This window comes from Budorcas taxicolor, chromosome X, assembly GCF_023091745.1.
Source record: "Budorcas taxicolor isolate Tak-1 chromosome X, Takin1.1, whole genome shotgun sequence".
Lineage (NCBI taxonomy): Eukaryota > Metazoa > Chordata > Mammalia > Artiodactyla > Bovidae > Budorcas > Budorcas taxicolor.
In genome coordinates this window covers 134249298-134273549 of record NC_068935.1, presented here as the reverse complement: position 1 = coordinate 134273549, position 24252 = coordinate 134249298, and the positions used below count along the sequence as shown (strand labels likewise).

Genomic DNA, 24252 nt, shown 5'->3' with positions numbered 1-24252 from the left:
GGAACACTCTTTCATAAAATCACACAAGGCAATACAACTCTAAACTGCAGGGAGAAAATGACTCTCCTTGAGCCTTCAGAACCAAAGATTAAGGCAGCAATGAAGTTTCACTATGATGGAGCGAGCACAGTGAAGAAAGCAAACCTAGACAGAGCCAGCCTGACATGTGTGGGGGGCCAAAGGGCGCCATCAAAAAGAGGGGGACCATAGAGATGGATGAGGGATTCTTCCTGTGGGGGACCAATTGGATTTTATTTCACCATCTCTGGTGTTAATCCATTCAGAAAAATCATTGTCAGAAAGTCATTTTATCTTTGTAAGTATCATGGTGATATTTTTTCAGGAGAGGAACACTTTTACTGAATATATTGTTTAGACACAAAATGGAAGAGTTTGAGTCACTTTCTCTGAAAAATATAGATATGGAGGTAAGGCAATGGCACCCCACTCCAGTACTCTTGCCTGGAAAATCCCATGGATGGAGGAGCCTGGTAGGCTGCAGTCCATGGGGTCGCGAAGAGTCGGACATGACTGAGTGGCTTCACTTCCACTTCTCACTTTCATGCACTTTCATGGCGAAGGAAATGGCAACCCACTCCAATGTTCTTCCTGGAGAATCCCAGGGACAGAGAAGCCTGGTGGGCTGCCATCTGTGGGGTCGCACAGAGTTGGACACAACTGAAGCGACTTAGCAGCACCATCAAGTATAGATAAATCAATTTTTAAGGAAAATGAGCAGACTCAATGGCTTATGAACCTTCCATGAAGCCGGTTCTATAACTGCATTTTGGATGAAGGGCTGCACAAACAGTGAAAAAGACCAAAATTGTCAGTAAGAGCCAAACACATAACTCTACAGATTGTGATGGTTTCATCCCCATCCTTGTGGCCTTACTCCATGGTCACTCAACAAGGATTCCTGAGAGGTGTCTCTAGCTCTCAGAGGTAATATTCAAATTTGCTCATATTTATTCAATAGAAATCAGAATAAAATATCCCTTCACAGATCATCAGAATAATGATAAAGAATTAGAAATTTACAACTGATTTCTTTACTGGTTGAAAGGAAAAATCATATCTCATTGTACTTAGCAGAATGTATTTTTTTCTTCTTCTTGCACTGATGATCATATTGTACCTGATCATATTGTCTTATTTTCTGACTTTCTGGTTGAGAAAAAAAAAAAATCCACTGGACAGAAAGGGGGATTATTCAGTTCAGTCACTCAGTCGTGTCCGACTCTTTGTGACCCCATGAATCACAGCACGCCAGGCCTCCCTGTCCATCACCATCTTCTGGAGTTCACTCAGACTCACATCCATCAAGTCGGTGATGCCATCCAGCCATCTCATCCTCTGTTGTCCCCTTCTCCTCCTGCCCCCAATCCCTCCCAGCATCAGAGTCTTTTCCAATGAGTCAACTCTTCGCATGAGGTGGCCAAAGTACTGGAGTTTCAGCTTCAGCATCAGTCCTTCCAAAGAACACCCAGGACTGATCTCTTTTAGAATGGACTGGTTGGATCTCCTTGCAGTGCAAGGGACTCTCAAGAGTCTTCTCCAACACCACAGTTCAAAAACATCAATTCATCAGCACTCAGCTTTCTTCACAGTCCAACTCTCACATCCACACATGACTACTGGAAAAACCATAGCCTTGACTAGACGGACCTTTGTTGGCAAAGTAATGTCTCTGCTTTTCAATATGCTATCTAGGTTGGTCATAACTTTCCTGCCAAGGAGTAAGTGTCTTTTAATTTCATGGCTGCAATCACCATCTGCAGTGATTTTGGAGCCCCCCAAAATGAAGTCTGTCACTGTTTCCACTGTTTCCCCATCTTATTTCCCATGGAGTGATGAGACCAGATGCCATGATCTTTGTTTTCTGAATGATGAACTTTAAGCCAACTTTTTCACTCTCATCAAGAGGCTTTTCAGTTCCTCTTTACTTTCTGCCATAAGGGTGGTGTCATCTGCATATCTGAGGTTATGGATATTTCTCCCAGCAATCTTGATTCCAGCTTGTGCTTCTTCCAGCCCAGCGTTTCTCATGATGTACTCTGCATAGAAGTTAAATAAGCAGGGTGACAATATACAGCCTTGACGTACTCCTTTTCCTATTTGGAACCAGTCTGTTGTTCCATGTCCAGTTCTAACTGTTGCTTCCTGACCTGCATACAGGTTTCTCAAGAGGCAGGTCAGGTGTTCTGGTATCCCCATCTCTTTCAGAATTTTCCACAGTTTCTTGTGATCCACACAGTCAAAGGCTTTGGCATAGCCAATAAAGCAGAAATCGATGTTTTTCTGGAACTCTCTTGCTTTTTCAATGATCCAGCAGATGTTGGCAATTTGATCTCTGGTTCCTCTGCCTTTTCTAAAAGCAGCTTGAACATCTGGAATTTTGCAGTTCATGTATTGCTGAAGCCTGGCTTGGAGAATTTTGAGCATTACTTTACTAGTGTGTGAGATGAGTGCAATTGTGCAGTAGTTTGAGTATTCTTTGGCATTGCCTTTCTTTGGGATTGGAATGAAAACTGACCTTTTCCAGTCCTGGGGCCACTGCTGAGTTTTCCAAATTTGCTGGCATATTGAGTGAAGCACTTTCACAGCATCGTCTTCCAGGATTTGAAATAGCTCAACTGGAGTTCCATCACCTCCACTAGCTTTGTTCATAGTGATGCTTTCTAAGGTCCACTTGACTTCACATTCCAGGATGTCTGGCTCTAGGTGAGTGATCACACCATCGTGATTATCTTGGTCATGAAGATCTTTTTTGTACAGTTCTTCTGTGTATTCTTGCCACCTCTTCTTAATATCTTCTGCTTCTGTTAGGTCCATACCATTTCTGTCTTTTATCGAGCCCATCTTTACATGAAATGTTCCTTTAGTAAGCATCTGAATGCAGAGTTCCAAAAAATAGCAAGAAGAGATAAGAAAGCCTTCCTCAGTGATCAATGCCAAGAAATAGAGGAAAACAACAGAATGGGAAAGACTAGAGATCTCTTCAAGAAAATTAGAGATACCAAGGGAACACTTCATGCCAAGATGGGCTTGATAAAGGACAGAAATATTATTGTCTGGCTATAAGGAGAACAGAGACACTGAGATTATTCTTATCTTAAATATGATAGGTATCTTCAAGATGAAGGCCTCTCATAAGAACACAGCTATTCATTGAAACATGTATATTACCATATGTAAAATAGATGACCAGTGCAAGTTTGATGCATAAAGCAGGGCACTCAAAGCTGGTGCTCTGGGACAACCCAGAGGGATGGGGTGGGGACGGAGGTGGGAAGGGGGTTCAGGATGGAGGGACACATGTGCCACCCGTGGCTGATTCATGTTGATGTATGGCAAAACCCACCACAATATTGTAATTATCCTGCAATTAAAATATATAAAGTAATTTTTTTAAAAGAACACAGCTATTGAAAATTTCTATGCTCTTGACTAAAAGCATCTACACTAAGATACTTGTTTCAACTTACATAAAGTTATTTGGGCTTCCCAGGTGGCTCAGTGGTAAAGAGTCTGCCTGCCAATGCAGGAGACACAGGACATGAGGATTTCATCCTTGGGTTGGGAAAATCCCCTGGAGTGGAAGGCAGTGTGCTCCAGTATTCTTGCCTGGGAAATCCCATGGACAGAGGAGCCTGGTGGGCTACAGTCCATGCAGTCACAAAAGAGTTGGACATGACTGAGCATATTAAAAATCAGAGACATTACTTTGCCAACAAAGGTCCGTCTAGTCAAGGCTATGTTTTTTCCAGTGGTCATGTATGGATGTGAGAGTTGGACCATAAAGAAAGCTGAGTGCCAAAGAATTGATGCTTTTGAACTGTGGTGTTGGAGAAGACTCTTGAGAGTCCCTTGGACTGCAAGGAGATCCAACCAGTCCATCCTAAAGGAAATCAGTCCTGAATAGTCCTTGGAAGGACTGATGCTGAAGCTGAAACTCCAATACTTTGGCCCCCTGATGCAAAGAACTGACTCATTGGAAAAGACCCTGATGCTGGGAAAGATTGAAGGTGGGAGGAGAAGGGGGCGACAGAGGGTGAGATGGTTGGATGGCATCACCAACGCGATCGACATGAGTTTGAGTGAACTCCAGGAATTGGTGATGGACAAGGAAGCCTGGCATGCTGTAGTCCATGGGGTTGCAAAGATTCAGACACGACTGAGCAACTTTCACAAGCTACACCCCAGAGGATCTTGTTCCATCTGGCTGGGCCCCTGTTCAAGGTGACCTCTGTGCACCAGGGTGAGAACCACTGGACTAGACAATGACAAAGGCCTTTTCAGCTTGAGGTTTTCATGATGTGTACCTCTTGTGAAATAAACAGTCTCTGCCTGCAGGTACAAACAAAACAATGCCTATATAACCTCTGCTTCAGCACTGAACATTCACATTTGATTCATGCCATTCCAAGTCTCTGCTTGAGGAGCTGAGAATCCATAGTTTTGTGCGCACACACACACACATGCAGAGGTATATACATATAAACAGTTTCTTTGGAAGACAGATTTAAAATTGACTAACAGATTTAATGAGTCACTTTTGATCTCTGGAAATTATTCACTTTGACTATAATACAATAAAAACTATTATCCATCATATAAAAGCCATTTAGGTGAAACTCTCAGCTGCTGGCCTATTCTCTGCCGACTTCCTACTTGGTAGAAAGCCCCAGGCTGTGTTTGATACAGACAGCTACCCCAGGAAGGTAATGTAATCCTGAACATGAACTGCCACAGCTAGTACATCTGGGGATAGTAGATAATATCAGTTGCACCTAAATCATGTTTGGAGAAGGGATTAAAAAATATTCAATACGCCTCTGGAGGTTGAAATATTGCTAAAACTGCCCCAAGGGTGGACTGGGCAGGCCCAGACACCTCAAGACAGGCCAGGGGCCTGGGGTGGAAGAAGCCTGCCATGCACAGCCTTGGGGCAGCCGCCAGCCTGCCACTCAGGGTGTCTACAGATGGAGGGAGGGGATTCTGCAAGGACTGGGCTTTCTTGACTCAAAATAGATTTGGTTTTGGAGGTCATGGCTTCCCTGCTATCTCAGGCAGGAAAGTATCTGTCTACAATGTGGGAAACCTGGGTTCGATTCCTGGGTCAGGAAGATCCCCTGGAGAAGGGAATGGCAACCCACTCCAGTATTCTTGCCTGAAGAATCCCCATGGACAGAGCAGCCTGGTTGGCTATAGTCCACGGGGTCGCAAAGAGTCAGACACAGCTGAGCGACTAACACTTGGAGAAAACACAAAGAAGTCAATGCCTTGTGAAGAATGAAGCTGCACTTTCCTCTCTGCATGCCAGCAAAGATGCTTTGGTTAACTACAGATGTCCCAGCCTCAGCACCACAGACATTTACCACTTGATGATTCTCCGCCATGGGCTGTCCAGTGTATTTAGGATGCTGAGCAGCATCCCTGGCCTTGATCCACTAGATGCCCCTAGCCCTTCAAGTTGCCATGATAAGGCAAATGTGTGCCGCTAAGTTTACCTGCTAAGGTCTTCACGATTTCTTACCATCCTACCTCCAAGGGGAACTAAAGAGAACTCTGTTCTGAGGCAGTAGAGAACAAAACATATACATAAAAAATATGCACACAAGAAAATACATATGTATATAGTATTATTTTATCCTGCCCTTGTGAATGACAAATATTTCATCACCTGTGTCTGAACTCAAGTCTTTAAAAAGCAAACAGTCTCTTTATAATACTTTCTCATAAGAAATCACTGGTGAGCAATTTGTTGATTCAGAAATGAATGCAGAGGCCTACAAGGCAATATTTTGCTGGCTTATGTATTCAAATTTCAAAAGAATGGCGGGTAGGCTATGATTTTTCTTATTTACCTGATGGGCAAATTGCACCGTATCATCTCATTAAATTATTAATGGCTGTTCCATTTGTTTCAATAAGTATTTACTACTGATAAAATACCTGGTAGCTTATTTTAAAAAGCCACCCGATGCGAACAGCTGACTCACTGGGAAAGACCCTGATGCTGGGAAAAATTGAAGGCAGGAGGAGAAGGGGATGACAGAGGATGAGCTGGCTGGATGGCATCACTGACTCAATAGACATGAGTTTGTGCAAATTCTGGGAGATAATGAAGGACAGGGAAGCCTGGCTTGCTGCAGTCCATGGGGTCACAGAGTCAGACACAACTTAGTGACTGAACAACAGCTAGTCACTGGAAAAGGAATAATGAGATAGAAAATAACTATGAGACACAGTCACTGAGCTTGAGAAATGGACAACCAGTTGAGGCAGGAAGGCTTTTAGCCCAAACAGAAAGTGAAAGTCACTCAGTCGTGTCTAACTCTTTGCAACCCCATGGACTGTAGTCTGCCAGGCTCCTCTGTCCATGGGATTCTCCAGGTCAGAGTACTGGAGTGGGTAGCTGTTCACTTCTCCAGGGGATCTTCCCAACCCAGGGATTGAACCCAGGTCTCCTGCATTGCAGGATTCTTTACTGTCTGAGCCACTGGGGAAGCCCTTTAGCCCAAAAGTGTTTATATAATAATATGGAAGGCAGTGTAATGATGAAGGGGTAGTAGAGACAACATGGAATGTCTGAGAGAATTTTATGAAAAGCTAACCTAAAGTAGTCTTGGTGAGCCTACAGTTAGTCCTTTAAGAATGAACTGGAGTTAGTAGAGGAAGAAATAGAAGGCTTGAAGAGGAAGACTATTCACTTTGATTTACATCAACTTTACATTAACTTCTTAAAAGAACCTATATTGTCTTTATAGCTACAGGGAAGGCTTAAAACTTGGGGAAAGGGGAGAAAGATCAGCCTTCAGGGTATAACAGTAATGGAAAGAGGAACCTTGGGCTTCCCCAGGGTCAAGCATTACAGGGTTTAACCCTCAATTATACCTCTGTTGCACTGATGGACAAATAAGGCTTAGAGAACTTAGTTGTGGTTTGTTTTCCTTAACCTAAGTTCACACAAATTGAAAATGACAAGGCTAAGGCACAAGTTAAAATCAGACTTCAAACTCATTTCAAACCGGCTGAATGAGAACCTGCATTTTTGTTATTGTTGTTGTTGTTTTAATTTACTTATTTTAATGGAGGAGAATTTCAATAAGATCCCCGAGTATTTCCTGTGTACATTTATATTTGAGCCGTTCTGGTAGGAAACTAATGTAAACCTACAATTCTGATAAGCAATCCTGGAAAAAGGAATGGATAATAGACCCCAAACCTTTGTTATTGACTAACATGTGGCGACCATTTTCACTTATATACAGGCTTTGCCAAAAATAACTAAATATGAGTAAGAACTCATTTAGGTCTCTTGAGAGATTTGAAATGTCAAACTCATAAACCAAGATGCTAAATTTACATTTTTAACCACAGCAAATGAATTATCACATTTCAAGTGATGGAATGAATTTAGAGACCATGAGAGACTCATTCATTCCTTCATTTAATGCTAATATATTGAGTAGCTGGTGAATACTGAATAATTCAACATGACTGTAAGTAAATAAAAATTATTCCATAAGGATTTCCATATTTAATTTTTAATTTTACTCCTTTATTTATATCAGAATAGAAAAATAGATCAGCTTCAATTTAGTTACTACTTTAACGGAAATTTCTTGTGTCCAGCCAAGCCTTGTGTCAGAAGTTAAGGCAAAAAAGCACTTTGTCCCTCCATCACTTAAGCTCTTTTTCCTTCTCATTAATTTTCTGAAGTGGGGTACGTTTGGGCCATAGTTTTTTCTGCCTTAATCATAGGTGATGATTAGTTAGGGCCAAGATAGGGTCCCTGAGTCGGAACACCAAACTCCAATTTCTCTAACCACAGTTAATGCTATTTAATTTCTATGTCCTCACATTCCAAGTGGTTAAGGAGCTTCTCCCACCCACTAGATGCTGAGCTAGATATCTGGACCTATATTATCTCATTTAATCCTGCCAAGATCCCTAATGAGCGGGTATTAACATTCTCATATTTTTGCAGGGGATATACGGTTGTTTCAAGAATCAAATAATACTCGAAAGTGCTTTGCAAACTGTCAATCTGGAGATTTGCAAATGCTCATTATTCCTCTTGGTAATAGCTGGTTTTCAGTGTTGAATAAACAAATATGCTTGAACCACATCGTAAAACAACTTTAAGCAGCATCTTGAAGGAGAGTTACCTTTACCTTACCGCCCTCCCTTACCACCCCCAGCACTGACCTACAGGACTTTAGTCTAGAGGTACAAAGACAGCATGGTGGCCTTTGCCAAGTGTGTTTCCAGATGAGTTTCTAGAATAAAAGAGAAACTGGAACCACTTCATTTGATGAGCTGAACCATTATAATTGGGTAAGATCCTCATTGGCTGGGACCCTCTAGAGCCTTATTCAGCAGATCAGGGGCAAGAAAATCATCTCCCTCCTGGGTGAAGTTTGTACGGGGACCTTGGCATGGCATGCGTGCTTGGTTGTGTCCGACTCTGCAACCCACGGACTGTAGCACACCAGGCTCCTCTGTCCATGGGGATTCTCCAGCCAAGAATACTGGAGTGGGTAGCCATGCCCTTCTCCAGGGGATCTTCCTGACCCAGGGATTGAACCCATGTCTCTTTGTCTCCTGCACTGGCAGGCAGGTTCTTTACCAGTAAGCCACCTGGGAAGCAGGGACCTTGGGTCTCCTTGATCTTCCAGAAGCGACCAGCCATACTGAGCATGAGTTGGAAAGCCTGCCCATTTCGCTCCTCTCAGCCTTAAATCTGATGCCACCAACCAAGAGCAGCTTAGCTCTGGACAGCCATGTGAAAGGGTCACGGGATCGAGAAATAAATCTCTCTACCAAGTCAGGATATTCATCCCAACACCTAAGTTCACAAAAACTCCCTCACAGATAAAGCTAGCCACGCCCCCAGCTGGCTGGGCCACACAATGGTATTTCCTCTGGTGACCTCTCACACCGTCTTCCTAGAGATGGGTCCCTTCACAGTGGAAATGACATAAATGGCTCCCGCGCCTGGATATGGACTCGACCTATGAGCCCTGTTCAGGAAGGAAATGGAGACCTCTGAGGAAAGCATGTGAGAAGAGCTACAATTCAACCTGTGATCAGCAGACCTTTAATAAGAAAGGGTCTGGCCCAGATTTTTTCATGGACTGGAGTCCTCCTATGTTGCCCTGACAGCCACTCCAAAGGAATGCACAGTGCAAACGTCCGTGCTGTCTTCTCTGAACACTGCTTCTCCTTGAAATGTATTTTCCCTTCAGCTTTTGGAAGTAGGCAATTTCCAGAGTAGGCTTTCCTGGTGGCACAGTGGTAAAGAACCTGCCTGCCAATGCAGGAGACACAAGAGATGCAGGTTTGATCCCTGGGGTGGGAAAATCCCCGGGAGGAGGAAATGGCAACCCACTCCAGTATTCTTGCCTGGAAAATTCCATGGGCAGAGGAGCCTGGCAGGCTACAGTCCATGGGGTCGCAAAAGAGTCATGCATGACTGAGCAATGGAGCACAAACACAGCACAATTTCCACAGAGCAACACCTAAGTCAGCAATCTGGGACTATGAGTCATTTTAAAAACTATCTCATGGACTGAGTTTCATTGACTTCTTTTCCTAGCCTTTTTCTATGCTCTTATCGCATGTTATAATTATGTCTAGACCATGGAAGCAACGACGTGTCTCTGTGACTCATTTCTGCATTGCCAGAGTTTACCCGGGGCTTATCTCCTTAGCCAAACACAAATATCCCTTGGGTGAATAAATAAGGGTTCTTTTCTTTTTCTTTTAAAGGCAGAATTTGGTAAAGCAGATGGGGGAAAAGATCATCTATAAAGACATGAAAAAGGTAGAAGCTTTTCAGAATTTTAATATTGTTTCAGGAATAAGAACCTGGTCTATTTCCACGTGAATAAAATCCATTATTTTCCTGGCTGTTTTCCCCAATAAGCAGCAAAGTAGATACAAGATGCTGACCTTGCTGCTCTATGCATTTTGTCCCAGTGGCACAGAACACCCAGGGCTGCTACAGGAGGGGCTGGAGGCCTTCATGTCCTTGTGCAAGCTCTTCCTTTCAGGGCTCTTCTCTGCGCCCAGCCCTAACCAAGACTGAAACCACTCCTTCTTCCTATTCTAAGGGCAATGGCTGCTGACACGGAACCCAGGGCTACCCAGCTCCATCCTTCACTCACACACCCAAGGCGATCTACAACAAAACAGAAAACTGGCTAACAGAGCTTGTGATTGGCCCAGGCTGCCCCGAACTTCAAAATGGTGCTTGTTTTAAAAGCCATTTCTTTTGAGTCCACCGCTCACTGCTTCTTAAGAGTCCATTTTACTACTCGGCTTGGATAAAAAGGACAAATCAAAGTTTCCACCCAATTATAATTCCCCCGAGGGTTGTTCAAAATTTCCCATGTCAGCCAGAAACACAAATCGACCCTATAACCACTGAGTAATTTATGATACTGTCAGGAAACCCACGATTGGATTACACCAATGAAGCCTTTATTGTAACAGTAAATGCCCAGATATAATAATACCTCATGTTCATGGAACGCTTACTATGTGCCAATCACTAGACTAGGCACTTTACAAGCATTTTCCTTTTTGATGAGAAATGCAAAATGTATTCTCCTCTGTCAGCTTAAAAGCTATCCTCATGGGTAGGCGAAGTCCTTAAGTAGTGTGCCCAAAAATCTAAAACATAAAGTGAATTAAGTTTTAAGTAGACTTTGTAAATAGCTTTATCAGATTTTTCCAGAATGCCTATGTCACATACAGAGAATATATCCAGTCTTTAGCTTCATTCACTTTCTCAGGCTACTCTGTGTCCTCTTTATTATTTACCTATCCATTGTCAAAAAATTTACCAGTCTTTCTAACAATAACCTAGTTTATGATTTGCCAGTGTCAGAGAATTAAAGAATTCTGAATATTACAGCCTTTAAAAAATAGTCAGTAAAAGTAATTTCAGCAAATCCTACTAGCTTTAACTTCGTACCTCATCAAGATGAATTATGTTCTTTCAAAACTTTTCAACTTACGCACAAATAGATACTCCTCACTTACATGGACTCACTTTATATACGTAAATAAAATTAAGGAGGGACTTCCTTAGTGGTACAATGGATAAATATTCACCTGCCAGTGCAGGGGACACAGGTTTGATCCCTAGTCTGGGAAGATTCCACATGCTGCAGAGCAACTAAGCCTGTGGACCACAACCACTGACCCTGCACTCTAGGGCCCAGGCCCCACAAGAGAAGCCACTGCAATGAGAAGCCTGCACACTGCAACAAAGAATAGCCCTGACTCACTGCAACTAGAGAAAGCCCGTGAGCAGCAACAAAGACCCAGTGCGACCAAAAATAAAATCAATTAAAACTAAATTTTTTTAAATAAAATAAATGAGTTATCTATATATTAGGACATTCAGGAAAAAAAATTTAAGGGATAAATCAGTGAGCCCATGGAAGCTGCCATGACAATCCACTGGTTTCCACATGAGCATATCTTTTCTTCAGAGGTGTCCCTGAGGTCATCTCAGATACATCTGTGTGAATTCAGGTCTGGCCCTTCAAGACAACCCAGTCTAAGTCTACAGTGGCTCAGCTAGAGAAAATATCGGCATGGAGATATCTTAAGGCAGCTTCCTTGGTGGCCCTAGAGGCACCTGACTCATTGGAAGAGACCGCAATGCTGGGAAAGATTGAAGGCAAAAGGAGAAGAGGGCAGCAGAGTATGAGATAGTTGGATGGCATCACCGACTTAATGAACTTGAACAAACTCTGGGAGATAGTGGAGGACTGGTGTGCTGCAGCCCATGGGGTCACAGAGTTGGACATGACTTAGTGAGTGAACAACAATGACACGAGGCATCAGCCACCCTCTATGATGGCGGCCTACAGCCTGGCCAGGTTTGTGTGTAAAACCACCACCTCGATTAGTCTTGAATATTCATACAGGACTGATGCTGAAGCTGAAGCCCCAATACTCTGGCCACCAGATGCAAAGAACTGACTCATTGGAAAAGACCCTGATGCTGGGAAAGGAAGGCAGGATGAGAAGGGGACAACAGAAGATGAGATGGTTGGATGGCATCACCAACATGATGGACATGAGTTTGAGCAAGCTCCTGGAGTTGGTGATGGACAGGGAAGCCTGGTGTGCTGCAGTCCATGGGGTTGCGAAGAGTTGGACATGACTGAGCAACTGAACTGAATTGAACTGAGTCTCCAAACCCAAAAGGAAACCTCAGAAGTAATGGAATCACTCAAAAAGCTGGAGCTGAAGAGACCCAAAATAAGAGGGCAGCAGGGGAAACTGTGCTCTAGTCCTAGGTCAAAGCCCTCTGCCCAGGTGATGTGGGGCCACCCCTTTAACCACTCTCCACTCCAATTTCCTCATCTGCAGAATGGGGATGAAACAACATAAACTTCAGGGTCATATGTGACTATAAAACGTTCCTGAGGTTTGTGGTCAGCATTTAGAGATTTGAACGCATCTGCCTTAGAGTGGCTCAAAAAGCCAGAAGAAATTAGCACACATCATCTCGAGTATATCTCTGCGCTATGTGTTTGTGTGCTTAGTCACTCAGTTGTGTCTGACTCTTTGCAACCCCATGGGCTGTAGCTTGCTAGGCTCCAATGTCCATGGGGGTTCTCCAGGCAAGAATACCGGAGTGGGTTGCCATGCCTTCTTCCAGGGATCAAACCCAGGTCTCCCGCATTGCAGGCAGATCCTTTACCATCTGAGCCACCAGGGAAGGAAAGGCAGAAAAGAACTGCATTTATGTCTGGAGTCAAGAGCCAATCATCAATGATCACTCCTATTCTTTGTCTTCAAGGACAAGACATTGACTCTCACTGGTTTCCATGTTTCTGTTGAGTGTGTGTATGTCTGTGTGTGTGTGTGTCAGGGGGGTGCGGTTTGACCTATGATACTACTTCACTTTGCTTATTAAAAATGAGACCACAAAAATCTAAAGTCATATGAACAACTTTTCCCCCTTCTATTTCTTCTGTGGACACAATGACCCTAAATGTTTCTGATACCTTGACTGGACCTTGCCTTCAGAAAATATACATGACATCAGCCTCTCTCTCTCAAAAACAAAATTCCTTCAGTGTTATTCTCTAGAGAAAAAAACTGCCCCAAACTTTAACCTGGCATTCAAAGACTCAAACTCTTCACCCTGCCCCCAATAGGACTCTTCCAACAGCCTCCCTCCTGCGCCCCTCCATTGGCACCCTGGGCTCTAGCCAGCATTGTCTAGAATCCCTAAGCTGTCTTGCCAATTCCTGCCAACAGGTTTCTGCTAGCCCCACTCCCGAGGAACGCCTCGCTCTTCTTTGATGCATAATCCACTGATCTGTCAAGGCGGCTTAAAGACCACCACCCTGAAGCAAGGTTTCTTGTCTACTCAAAAACCAGAGTCAGTTCTTCCTCCTCCACATCCCAAAGTACTTCTCTAACCCACCAATCATGCACCTATCCATCAACAAGTGTTTATTCACTCTCATGCCTCTGCCCTTCGCCAGGAGCTTGAGACACAGAACTACAAAACCCATGAAAGCAACAATGTGGACCCTTATCTCAGATGCGAATAAGACAAGCAATGGTTAAAAAACAACTGTCAGGCAGTATGCCCCAAAGGTCCACATTGTAACCATCATGCCATTCTAACCTCCTGGATTATTATAATGTTTTTATGTTCTAATACATTGCCAGGCACAATGCTGATGGTTTGTGTGAAACATTTTATTTTGCTCTCCCATGTTTCTATGCAAGAAGTACATTATTTCTAACTCATTGGGAAAGACCCTGATGCTGGGTAAGATTGAAGGCAGAAGAAGAGAGTGGCAGAGCATGAGATTGTTGGATGGCATCACTGACTCAAAGGACATGAGTTTGAGCAAACTCTGGGAGATGGTGAAGGACATGGAAACCTGGTGTGCTGTAGTCCATGGGGTCACAAACAGTTGGACATGACTTAGTGACTGAACAACAACAAATACATTATTAGCCCTGTTTTACAACTGTGGTGTTGGAGAAGACTCCTGAGAGTCTCTTGGACTGCAAGGAGATCAAACCAGTCAATCCTAAAAGAAATAAATCCTGAATATTCATTAGAAGGACTGATGCTGAAGCTGAAGCTCCAATACTTTGGTCACCTGATGCAAAGAGCCAACTCATAGGAAAAGACACTGATGCTGGGAAAGACTGAAGGCAAGAGCAGAAGGGGACGACAGAGGACGAGATGGTGGGATGGTATCACTGACTCAATGGACATGAATTTGAGCCAAGTCTGGGAGATGGCAGAGGACAGGGAAGCCTGGTGTACTGCAGTCCATGGGGTTGCAAAGAATTGAACACAACTGAACAAAGCAACAACAACAAATGAACTAAAGCTAAGAAACATGTTCAAGAATTACATTTCTTTACATAATCAAATGACTAGAAGGTACCTTGTGTATCTATTTCCCAGAATTCTCTGAACTCCTCAGAAATTATCCCAATAATAAATCATCAGGTGGTAAGACAGTCCTCTCTGCAGGTAAGGGAGGGAGAGGGGATTCATCACGGGGAAGAGATGAAAAGGAGAGAGAAGAAAAATGGAGCCTTAAGTTTACTGTTAAGAACATATCCCTGGAAATGTCTTCTTTTACTCTGTATATCATAAAGTTTTTGTACCCAACTAAGAAAATTAAAATACAACTTTTAACATATTTCACAAGTATTTGGAAACTGTATTTTGTCACATGGGAAGTTTCTAAAAAAGCTAAAGAATTGTTCCCATGAAATAAGCATAAGCAGAATAGAAATTTGAAGGGGCTAGTTGGAACAGGTGAGAACTCATATAACCAAAACATTTTGGAAGACATATGTTTGACATTCACATATCCCCAATGGCATCAGGTGACAAAATGTCATGATCTACATGTTAGATTAAAATCTAGCCTAGACTTACTGTGAACCCATTTGAGAAAAGGTACAGGGCTCCACAAGGGATGTCATAAGTGGGAAATATAAAAAAGAATGATACCAAAGAATCTATGGATGTCTAAATTTGTCAGTTTTCTAATAAAAAGCTTGGCAATGGTAGATGTAATGGCCTTTATTTCAGGAAGCCTTTCTCTAAAGTCTCTCAGGTCTGGCATTGGTGTCCCTCCTTTGGGTACAGTGTACCCAGAGTTTCCTCCCACGAACAGAGAAAATATTTACCTACTGGAACTCTTTGCTAAACTATAAGCTCCAGGGAGGAGGGGGACTGTTCCTGTTCATATTGCCTTTATGAAGCATACACTAAGTTACTTTTGCATGACCTCTCCAAAAAATCTACATCTCAGATACGTGAGGATAAAGGAAACAGGAGGTATAATGGGTCTGTCAAGTGTCCATCATATAGGAGCATAAAACAAAGGTGAACAAGTATTTGAGATCTAGTTTATCAAAATTCATACCATTAAATTTAAACCAATGAAGTGCAATACAGACCAGAATAATGAGTCATGTCCAGTTGGGTAAAATATAATATATATCTGGCTCTGCCGTTATTTATAAATTATCTTCCAGTTGAAAGCGTTGGTCACTCAGTCCTGTCCGACTGTTTGTGATTATGCATTGTAGCCCGCCAGGCTCCTCTGTCCATGGGATTCTCCAGGCAAAAATACTGAGTGGGCTGCCATTCCCTTCTCCAGGGGATCTTCCTGACTCAGGGATTGAACCCAGGTCTCCTGCATTGCAGGCAGATTCTTCACCATCTGAGCCACCAAGGAAGCCCAGAAATTATCTTGCAGAATTCTTTATCATATATCAGAATGAATATCTGTAATATTATTTAAGCTTTCAAGTAGGGTTAAAAGCTGATTATCAGTGAAGCAGCTGACAAATATTTATTGGGAATTCATTATCTGCAAGATCCTGTAGTCAGTGGTGGGTGATGGAGCAGTGGGAACCAAAGGTCTCTGCCTAACTTAGGGTGATTAAATCATCGAGGGAGACATATTGTGTGCTCAATTGACTAGACAACCAGGTATATACTGGAGTAAGTGATTGCTACGAGTTGGACTGTGGCCCCTAAACTTCGTATGTTGAAGTCTTAATCCCAAATATTTCAGAATGCAACCTTAAAGGTCACTGCAGCTATAACTGGCTATGATGAAGTCATATTGGAGTCGAGTGGGCCCTTAATCCAATATGACTGGTGCCCTTTTAAGAAGGGGCAATTTGGGACTTCCTGGGCCATACAGTGGTTAAGGCTCAGGATTCCCAATGTCAGTGGCACGGGTTTGATCCCTGATGGGGGAACTAAGATCCTGCATGCCATGTGGGGCAGCCAAAAAATTTATGCCAAGAAGGGGAAATATGAACATGAAGATAAACACACAGGAAGAATGCCATGTGAAGAGATATAGGAAGAAAACAGCCACCAACAACCTAAGGAGAAAGGCCTGGAACACACCCTTCCCTCACAGCCCTCAAAAGGAATCAACTCTGCTGACACCTTGATTGAAGACTTCCAGCCTCAGTAGTAATGAATTTGCCTGCCAATACAGGAAACACAGGTTCGATCCCTGGGTAGGGAAGGTCCCCTGGAGGAGGGCATGGCAACCCACTACAGTATTCTTGCTTGGAGAATCCCATGGACAGAGGAGCCTGGCAGGCTGCAGTCCATTGGGGCACAAAGAGTCAGACACAACTGAGCAACTAAACAACAACAGTCTCCAGAAATGTACAATACATTCCTTTCCTGTAGGTCACCTAGTTTATGGGCCCTTGCTGCAGCAGCTCTAGCAAATCAATGCAGTGATAAATGCTAAATTCTTCTCACAGATGAAAGTTTTTCAAGCTGGGCACTGCTGAGATTTGGGACCAGACAACTCTACGTGGTGGGGGCCCATCCTGCACCTTGTAGGATGTAGCAGCATCCCCAGCCTCTATCCACATATGCATCACACACACACACACACACACACACACACACACACACACACACACACACACTCCTCTTTCCCTGGAACCTGCACTCTACCAGTGACTATTTTCAGAGAAGAAACAAGTCATAGAAATTCTAAGGAAAAAGTAAAAAGTTTAGCTCAGATTCCACTTACAACTTCCCCAATGGCAAATAAAGTAGAAGATTTTCAAAAATATAGACCCTCACGTTCTATAAATGAAGCCCAAAAGTGAAATCCCATTTCTCTACCTCTAGAAGAGAAGGGCTACATAGGAAGGCTGAGATCTAACTGGAACCTTTATCAAACTATTATAAAACTATAATGAGATGACCCATTGAAAGGGATTATTTCACAAATTAAATCCCACAGCCAAAAGAAGGCCAATCAGAGTCAGAAAAGCAAATCAGTGATTTGGAACTTCAGTTTCAGCTAACTTGAAGTCAGAGTATGCTGAAATTGAAGTTCAAGGAAAGGTCAATTTTTCTGGGTTTGTATATTTTTATAGGTGGGACCAGAGGAAAGAAACAAGAGCTCCAACATTGTATGGTATAACAGAGGAGAAGAAATTACTGCATTGTAATTTCTTGAAGACTCTGGAATGCATTCTATTCAATTCTCTTATATGTCATTTGGTTCACTAATCAAACTTTTGAATCAAGTTTGGAGGACTGAGAGGCTTCTTAAAATTCAATTAAAATGATGTGAAAAGGTCCACATCATGATAGGCTCCATTTAGAGATGCACTTACCCGGAAGACTTTTCTCTTTTTATCTTAAAACAGAGTTCAGGAAATGCTAGCTTAATTTTCTCTTTGTTTCAATATTTTATGATTATCTCCCAATGCACAGTCTCTGAAAGCATCATTAGATTCTTGACTTGATGCGATTTCAAATGATGTGAAAGATTTTATTTGCATGAATTCTACATGCTGAAAGTTTTCTTTTTCTTTTTGTGTCTAGAAAAATAGTTGTAATGTATAAAAGTATATTCCAATCCTCTATATCAACACATGTATACTGAGAACTAATGAAAAAATATCCCTCTAAGTTATTGAGTGTTATTGAAAGAATTATTCTTCATGATCACTGCAGAATTCCCTTTCTTCAAATAATGGACTTATACTAACAGAAGTAAAAAAAAAAAAATTCAAACAGCAGACACCTTAGTCCTTACATATTCAAGTAAGTAAAGCAAATCTATCACATTATGAATGAAAGCATCCTCAAATTTCTCCATGCTTTTGTTTCCATATCATCAGAAATCCATTTTTGTAAGTGATGCTAAAGTCTCAGGAAAATATACTAACAGAACTCATTTACTTTCTCAGGTCAAAGTAATAAACAAAAATACCATTTTTTTTGTTTTGGTCCTTTCAGTATGCTATTCCTTTCTTCAAAAACCTGATGTTTATACTGTACTTAGGTTTTAAAATACCATGGACACCCAAATGTCATCTATTCTATGATTTTTTTGTTCTAACATAAGTGGCATGTTTTAGAACGAACAGGCTATGCTAGCATGTTATTTGTTTAAATGCTGATAAGCATATTTTGTGAAATGGCTGTAAATAAATGCTTATATACATACTTTGTTGAGCAGCTATAAATGTGTTTCAGCCTACTGGGTGCTGTTTATATGCTTATATTTCTGTAATTAAAAGATAAAATCTACCAGGATCATAAACTGTCAGGCCCTTCTGGTGACAGTATAAATGACCACTAGCCTACTGGCTTGATTAGACAAGTGTTCAGGGCTCATAATTGAAGAATTTCATTTTTATCACAAAATGGGCTAGAGCACATAAGTGTCTCCTCTTAAATTTGGAGATGTAAATAACTAAAGGACTCCTCTGTGATGGGACAAAAGTAATGAGAAGAACTCAAATACCAGGTTTAAATACCAAGTCTTGGAGTTGCTGAATATCGATCCTCAGTGTGGTGTTTTCACACGTGGTCATTAAGAGCAGTGTTAATCCAATTATAGAAACATTTTTTTATGAAGAAAAAAATCCAATCTGGTAGTTTTACGTTTTGGAAAGCAAACACTTACCTTCTTGAAAACAAACTTATGCTTACCAAAGGTGAAAGGTTGGGGAGAGGAATAAATTAGGAATTTGGAAGTAACATATACACAGTACTATATATAAAATAGACAACCAGCAAGGATCTACTATAGAGCACAGGGAATGCTAGTCAACATTTTGTAATAACCTATAAGGGAAAAGAATCTGAAAAAGACAACATATAATATATCTATTATATATACGCACACACATATATATAAATATATAAAACTGAATCACTTGGCTGTACGTCTGAAACTAGCACAACACTGTAAATAACTATACTTCAGTTTTTTAAAAAAGGAGGGGGAAAAGAAGCGCCCATGTTCAATCATCCTACACATTCTGTCCCCCACCAAAAAAGGGCAGAAGGATCACCATAGTTTCTAAAATCTGATAGCCACAGCAACTGCTGAAGAATTTTAGCAATACAATTCACGCACACATTGCTTTGCTATTAAGAATTTGGGAGGTGTGCTTTTGGCCACCTTTGTGCATGACACTAGAAATCCAGTCAGCATCTGTCTTCCCTTGTCTCTATTGCCCCCATCTTCGGGCTTAACTTCCTAGATTGATCTGTACCAGTCGTCAATGAATACTTTGAGTGAGGCATGCTGCTCAAGTGATAGGTTTGTTCCCCAAATGATGTTTGAAAGCAAAGATCACGACGTGGTCCCCATAAACACAGGCCCACATCAGCAGCGAGAAAAAGTGACAGGAACTATTAGTGAGAGGTGATGATCTGCTCTGAGCAGTAATGCTTTTGATCATGTGATTCATTGTGTTTTCTCAACAACATGGTGTTGTGTGTCCTGAGAGGAAGGACTTCAATATATATTTACTCAAAGCTCTTAATTCATACTTCCTTTCCTTTTAATTGGCATCTTATGATCTAAAATTAGCTGGTGAACAGAATCGACAGAAGTGTCTCATGATCAGAGCAAACTCGCTCGGCTGAGTTTGCAATAATTAGACCCACTGCTGCCCGCAGATGAACAGACACCTGGAGACCTGGCTTATTTCTCCCCTGGGGCCTTCTCTCCATGTTTAGAGAGTGATTTTTAAAATGTGATGGATAGTCATATTAATTATCATTCCCCAAGCCAGAGTTCGGTTCGGAGTTCCAGGGTAAAAATGAAGTTAAAATACTTGCCCCTACCCTTACTGGGTTAAAAAACTTCCACAACAAGAAATTGTTTTGTAAATCCGAGACAATTGGAACATTCCAGTCCACCAGTAAGCTAGATATCATTAACTCCAGGAATAAAAGGTCACATGTCTAAAATCCCACATTTGCTCTAGGCATTCCTCTTCCCTCTCTTCTTTGTTTGGGCAGTAACTAGATACTAGTACGATGCCAGTGAAACGAGTGAGGAAAATAAATGCCCCCACAAATGCTAAACCCAGATTTTATCTGCTATTCCTTCTTGCTCTCTCTCTCTCCTGCTCTCTCTCAACTACAAGGACTGAAAATAATCCAGATTTTTCCGAATTCACTCTCACCTTGACAACGCTAACACTACAAGCAGCAGTCAGCTTTTACAAGATACTCTTATTGTGTAACATAGCCAGGCTGCCAAAAAAACATGCTATAACGAATCAGATAACAAAAGGCGAAGAGACAACCTTCACCTGCCACGTAGCTAGCAGTGAATACACTTTTTCTTTCCATGACATTTGCTGGCACAAAGGGGTTTGGCTTAAGGCGGATAAGACTAACCTTCAATTTGTCATAGCGCTCACTCAAAGCTGCCACCTGATGATCTCGGTGCCGCCCGACCAGTTTACACAAGGCACAGATTAACTGGTCATCGGTCACGCAGTACATATTCACCTTCTCATCCTCGTGTTCCAGGCACATCAGCCCCCGGATGTGCGAGTCCGGGATGGGCTCAATGAGACGGTGGCCTGTGAAGGGCTTCTTGTTCGGGTGAGTGGCTTTTAGGCACTCGTCACAGTAGGACACTTCGCAAGTGACACAGGTCTTCACGGCATCCTGGGCAGGATCCTGGTCACAGAACTGGCAGAGGACTTTCTCGGCCGAGGTCATGCTGTTGGCGTCAAATGCCCGCTCCCGGCGGGTCTCGCTGGGGGAATTGGGCCCGCTCACTGAAGCTTTCTGGAACCTGTCGATGATGTTCTGGAGGGTGACGTTGCGCTTGAGCCCGTCTAGACCTCGCTGGCTGAGCGTGATGACATGTCGGCAGGTGGGGCACTGGAAGGCGGTGATGGACTCCACGGACTCGTTGGTGGCGCAGTGTGACACCAGGATGCGGTGGGCGCAGTTGAAGCAGAGGCTGTGTGCGCAGGGGAGCAGGAGAGGGTCCTCGAAGAGCTCCAGACAAATAGGGCAGGTCAGCTCCGACTCCAGTGTTTCCATCTTCAGGCAAAGCTCTCCTGGGTCATCAGCAAAATCCAAGGAAGCTGATCAGCTATCTGGAAACAGAAAGTAAGATGTGATTAGGCGTGAGGGGGTCAGCCATGGGGGGCTGTCAGCTTTGAGTGCATCTCAGAATAATTCCACACACAGGTCATGGGAGGGTAAATGTGTGTACATTCCAAATAATTCTCCATTCACTGGGGAAATAAGGCGGGGGGGCAGGACGGCGGGGGTGGGGGGGGCGGGGGGGGGGGGGTAGAAAACCCAAAGCCAGCATATCAGCTAACATCTCCTCAAGGTTCCTGTCGCCAAAAGCAGCATTTTTTTTAATTTAATGTATTTTTTCTTTTTTGCAATTTTGTTCTTTAAAGGGACTCCCTCCAAACTGGCAAGTTCTTAAAACCATAATTACCATATCTAATCACAATAATCTTATTGTGTTATGACCAAGTTCTCCTTGTGTTTTAAAACAAAAATGTAGAAACAGTAATTAATGAACTACAGTCTTTTATGACCTTGCATTTATGAGTTGACACGTTAAGTATATGTGCTTTAAGGGCTGCTACTCTGTGATACCGAACCAGGCTTCAGAGGAGAAAGGCAGTTATTGTAGAAGCGGGAGTGAAATGTATATGAAATCAATTGCGTGGTTTCACTGGCAATCATAACGCTGCAACCGGGGATGTTAGTTTCCCAAATACACCCCCAAGAAAAAAAACAAGTGACTTTCACAAAGATGATTGTGATAGAGGCAACATTGCTGGCATGTATTTGTTACTCTACTGAATAATTCTATTGTTTAATCCAGCAGTGGGACGTGGGTGGGCAGAGAGAAGTGGAGAAAAATATCTGGGGGCCTTTTTAGCGACTGCGGTGAGCTGAGGACCAGTGAGTACCAACAATGTGGTTCATGAGAACAAGGATCGTACTGGCTACAATATTCATTTGCTAAGTTATAACAATGGTGACGATTACAGTTTAGAAAGCACTTGAAGGTAGTCGCGCTCCACCGAGGAAATTTAAAGGGCTGCCGACGGACCATAAGCAACCCTCCCAGCCTAAAATCTCCCATCAAGGGGTTGTCACTGTAGCCAGCGACCGGCAGGGCTAGCAGGAGTCCAGCCTCACACTCAGAGCCACGTTGGCCTGGGCACGACCTCTGGCAGCTTTGTTGCTCCCCTCCAGGCTGTCATCGGGTGGCCCAGCTGCACGCTCCCCTTGACGGCAAGACTTGCTGCTTTTGTGAACTCTCGCCTGCCTTCCCTTCAAAAAGGGGAGGGCAAAGAATCCCACATAAACCCTGGCTCATTAAGAGGGAAGAGGCCTCATGCTCATTAGCAGGCCTGGGAACCAAGCCTCTTTGAACCTTCTCCTTTTCAAGGCCATTAGCAGAGGTCTGCGCAACAGTGATGGGCGCATTAGATGCAGCCCGCTGCGGACTGTGGGAGAATCGTGCCGTTCACCCAGTAGTGCAGTTCACCCAGTGGAGGCGATGTTCAAATCACCCTCCAGGGGGTTTTCTCAGCCGGATTCATGGGAAGGCTTCACATCTGAAGCTCTGTTTAGTGATTCTGACAATCAGCCTTTTTGTAGTCACACCTCCATTTATTTACAAAATTTGCTGCTTCTAGAATGCCCTCACCCTCTCTGAAACAGCATCCCTCAGAAATACCATGGTGTGCTTTGGTTAAACCAATGCTCATCTTGTTATCAACTGAACGGTAGCTGATCATTAAAAGCATAAAGGATGTGCCGGCCTTGTGAAAAATTAAAGGACTGCCAGCTTCATAGAAGCCTGGCATCTTAAAAACCTCTCCAGCCATCTTGTGATATTAACTATATAAGAAAGAATAAACGGGCAGCTGAGATTTGAAATATTAAAGATTGCTTATCATTCCACAACCTGCAATGGAAAGCCCAGGGCTGCTGTTTTGAGAAACTTATGATCCGCACTCAGTCCTGGCCAACTCCTTCCTACAGATAGCTTAGAATAAATTGAAAGGTTTTACCCATTAATCATCATTTTGGTTAATCATGGGAAAACAGAATAATCTCTCAATCAAATATCTTCTCACTTACCATCAGCAGAAGCATGTCAAGTAAAGGAAAAAGGTAGATACTTTGGTCTACTATGTTGGCAGGGGAAACAAGAACACCTACGGATAGATCTCACCAGAGGACTGAGCTTGTCTGGAGAGCTTTGATGATTGCATTTTTAGGCAGGTGTCAGAATTTCATCCCAGAGTAGCACAGTCAGAATTTCTAGAGGGGATTCCACTGTGGACCTCAAGGGAAACACTGAAATTTTATCCAAGAGACATTTACTGAATGCTAGATAGTGAGCTAGCTTGAGAAGCTGGAATCAGGCGTCCTCCTCATCTCCTTCCCTCTATGATCATGGGCCAAGCCAACATCCTCCCCTACCTGGATAATCACAGTATTTTTCTAAATGGTCTCCTAGCTTCTTCTCACTGTTGCCCCCCACCCCCCATAGTCTATCCTCCCCTCAGAAGAGCCTGTTAACACACGACAGAGCCTGCCTCGCCTCTACTCAAGCCTCCAGGGGTTTCCCGTCTCACTCAGGGAGAAGTTCATAGAATAAAACCAGCCCTAGAAAACACAGACTCAGACAGTGACCTCATTTCCTCCCACGCCAGCCCTTCTTCTGCTCTGGGCACATAGCCTCCTTGCGATCTCTCAAACGCACCACGCACGTCCTGTCTCCCCTTGGCAAGGTCATTGGGAATGACTCTCTGCTCATCACCTTCTTCGTGAACCCACATGAAATGAATTCCCCTACTCCCACTGCGACCACCCATTTACCCATCATGGCAACCTGTCTTCCCCATCTCCATTTGTTT

At 43.0% G+C, this 24252-nt stretch overlaps 1 protein-coding gene across 1 annotated transcript in view; it reads right to left on the bottom strand.

The window, feature by feature from the left end:
• Positions 1-21391, bottom strand: part of MID1 (midline 1) — a 130116-nt gene extending 108725 nt beyond the window's left edge. The window contains exon 1 of the mRNA XM_052663404.1: positions 20732-21391. Within this exon, the coding sequence (XP_052519364.1) occupies positions 20732-21391 (660 nt within the window). The remainder of the gene's footprint in view (positions 1-20731) is intronic.
• Positions 21392-24252: the final 2861 nt, after the last annotated feature.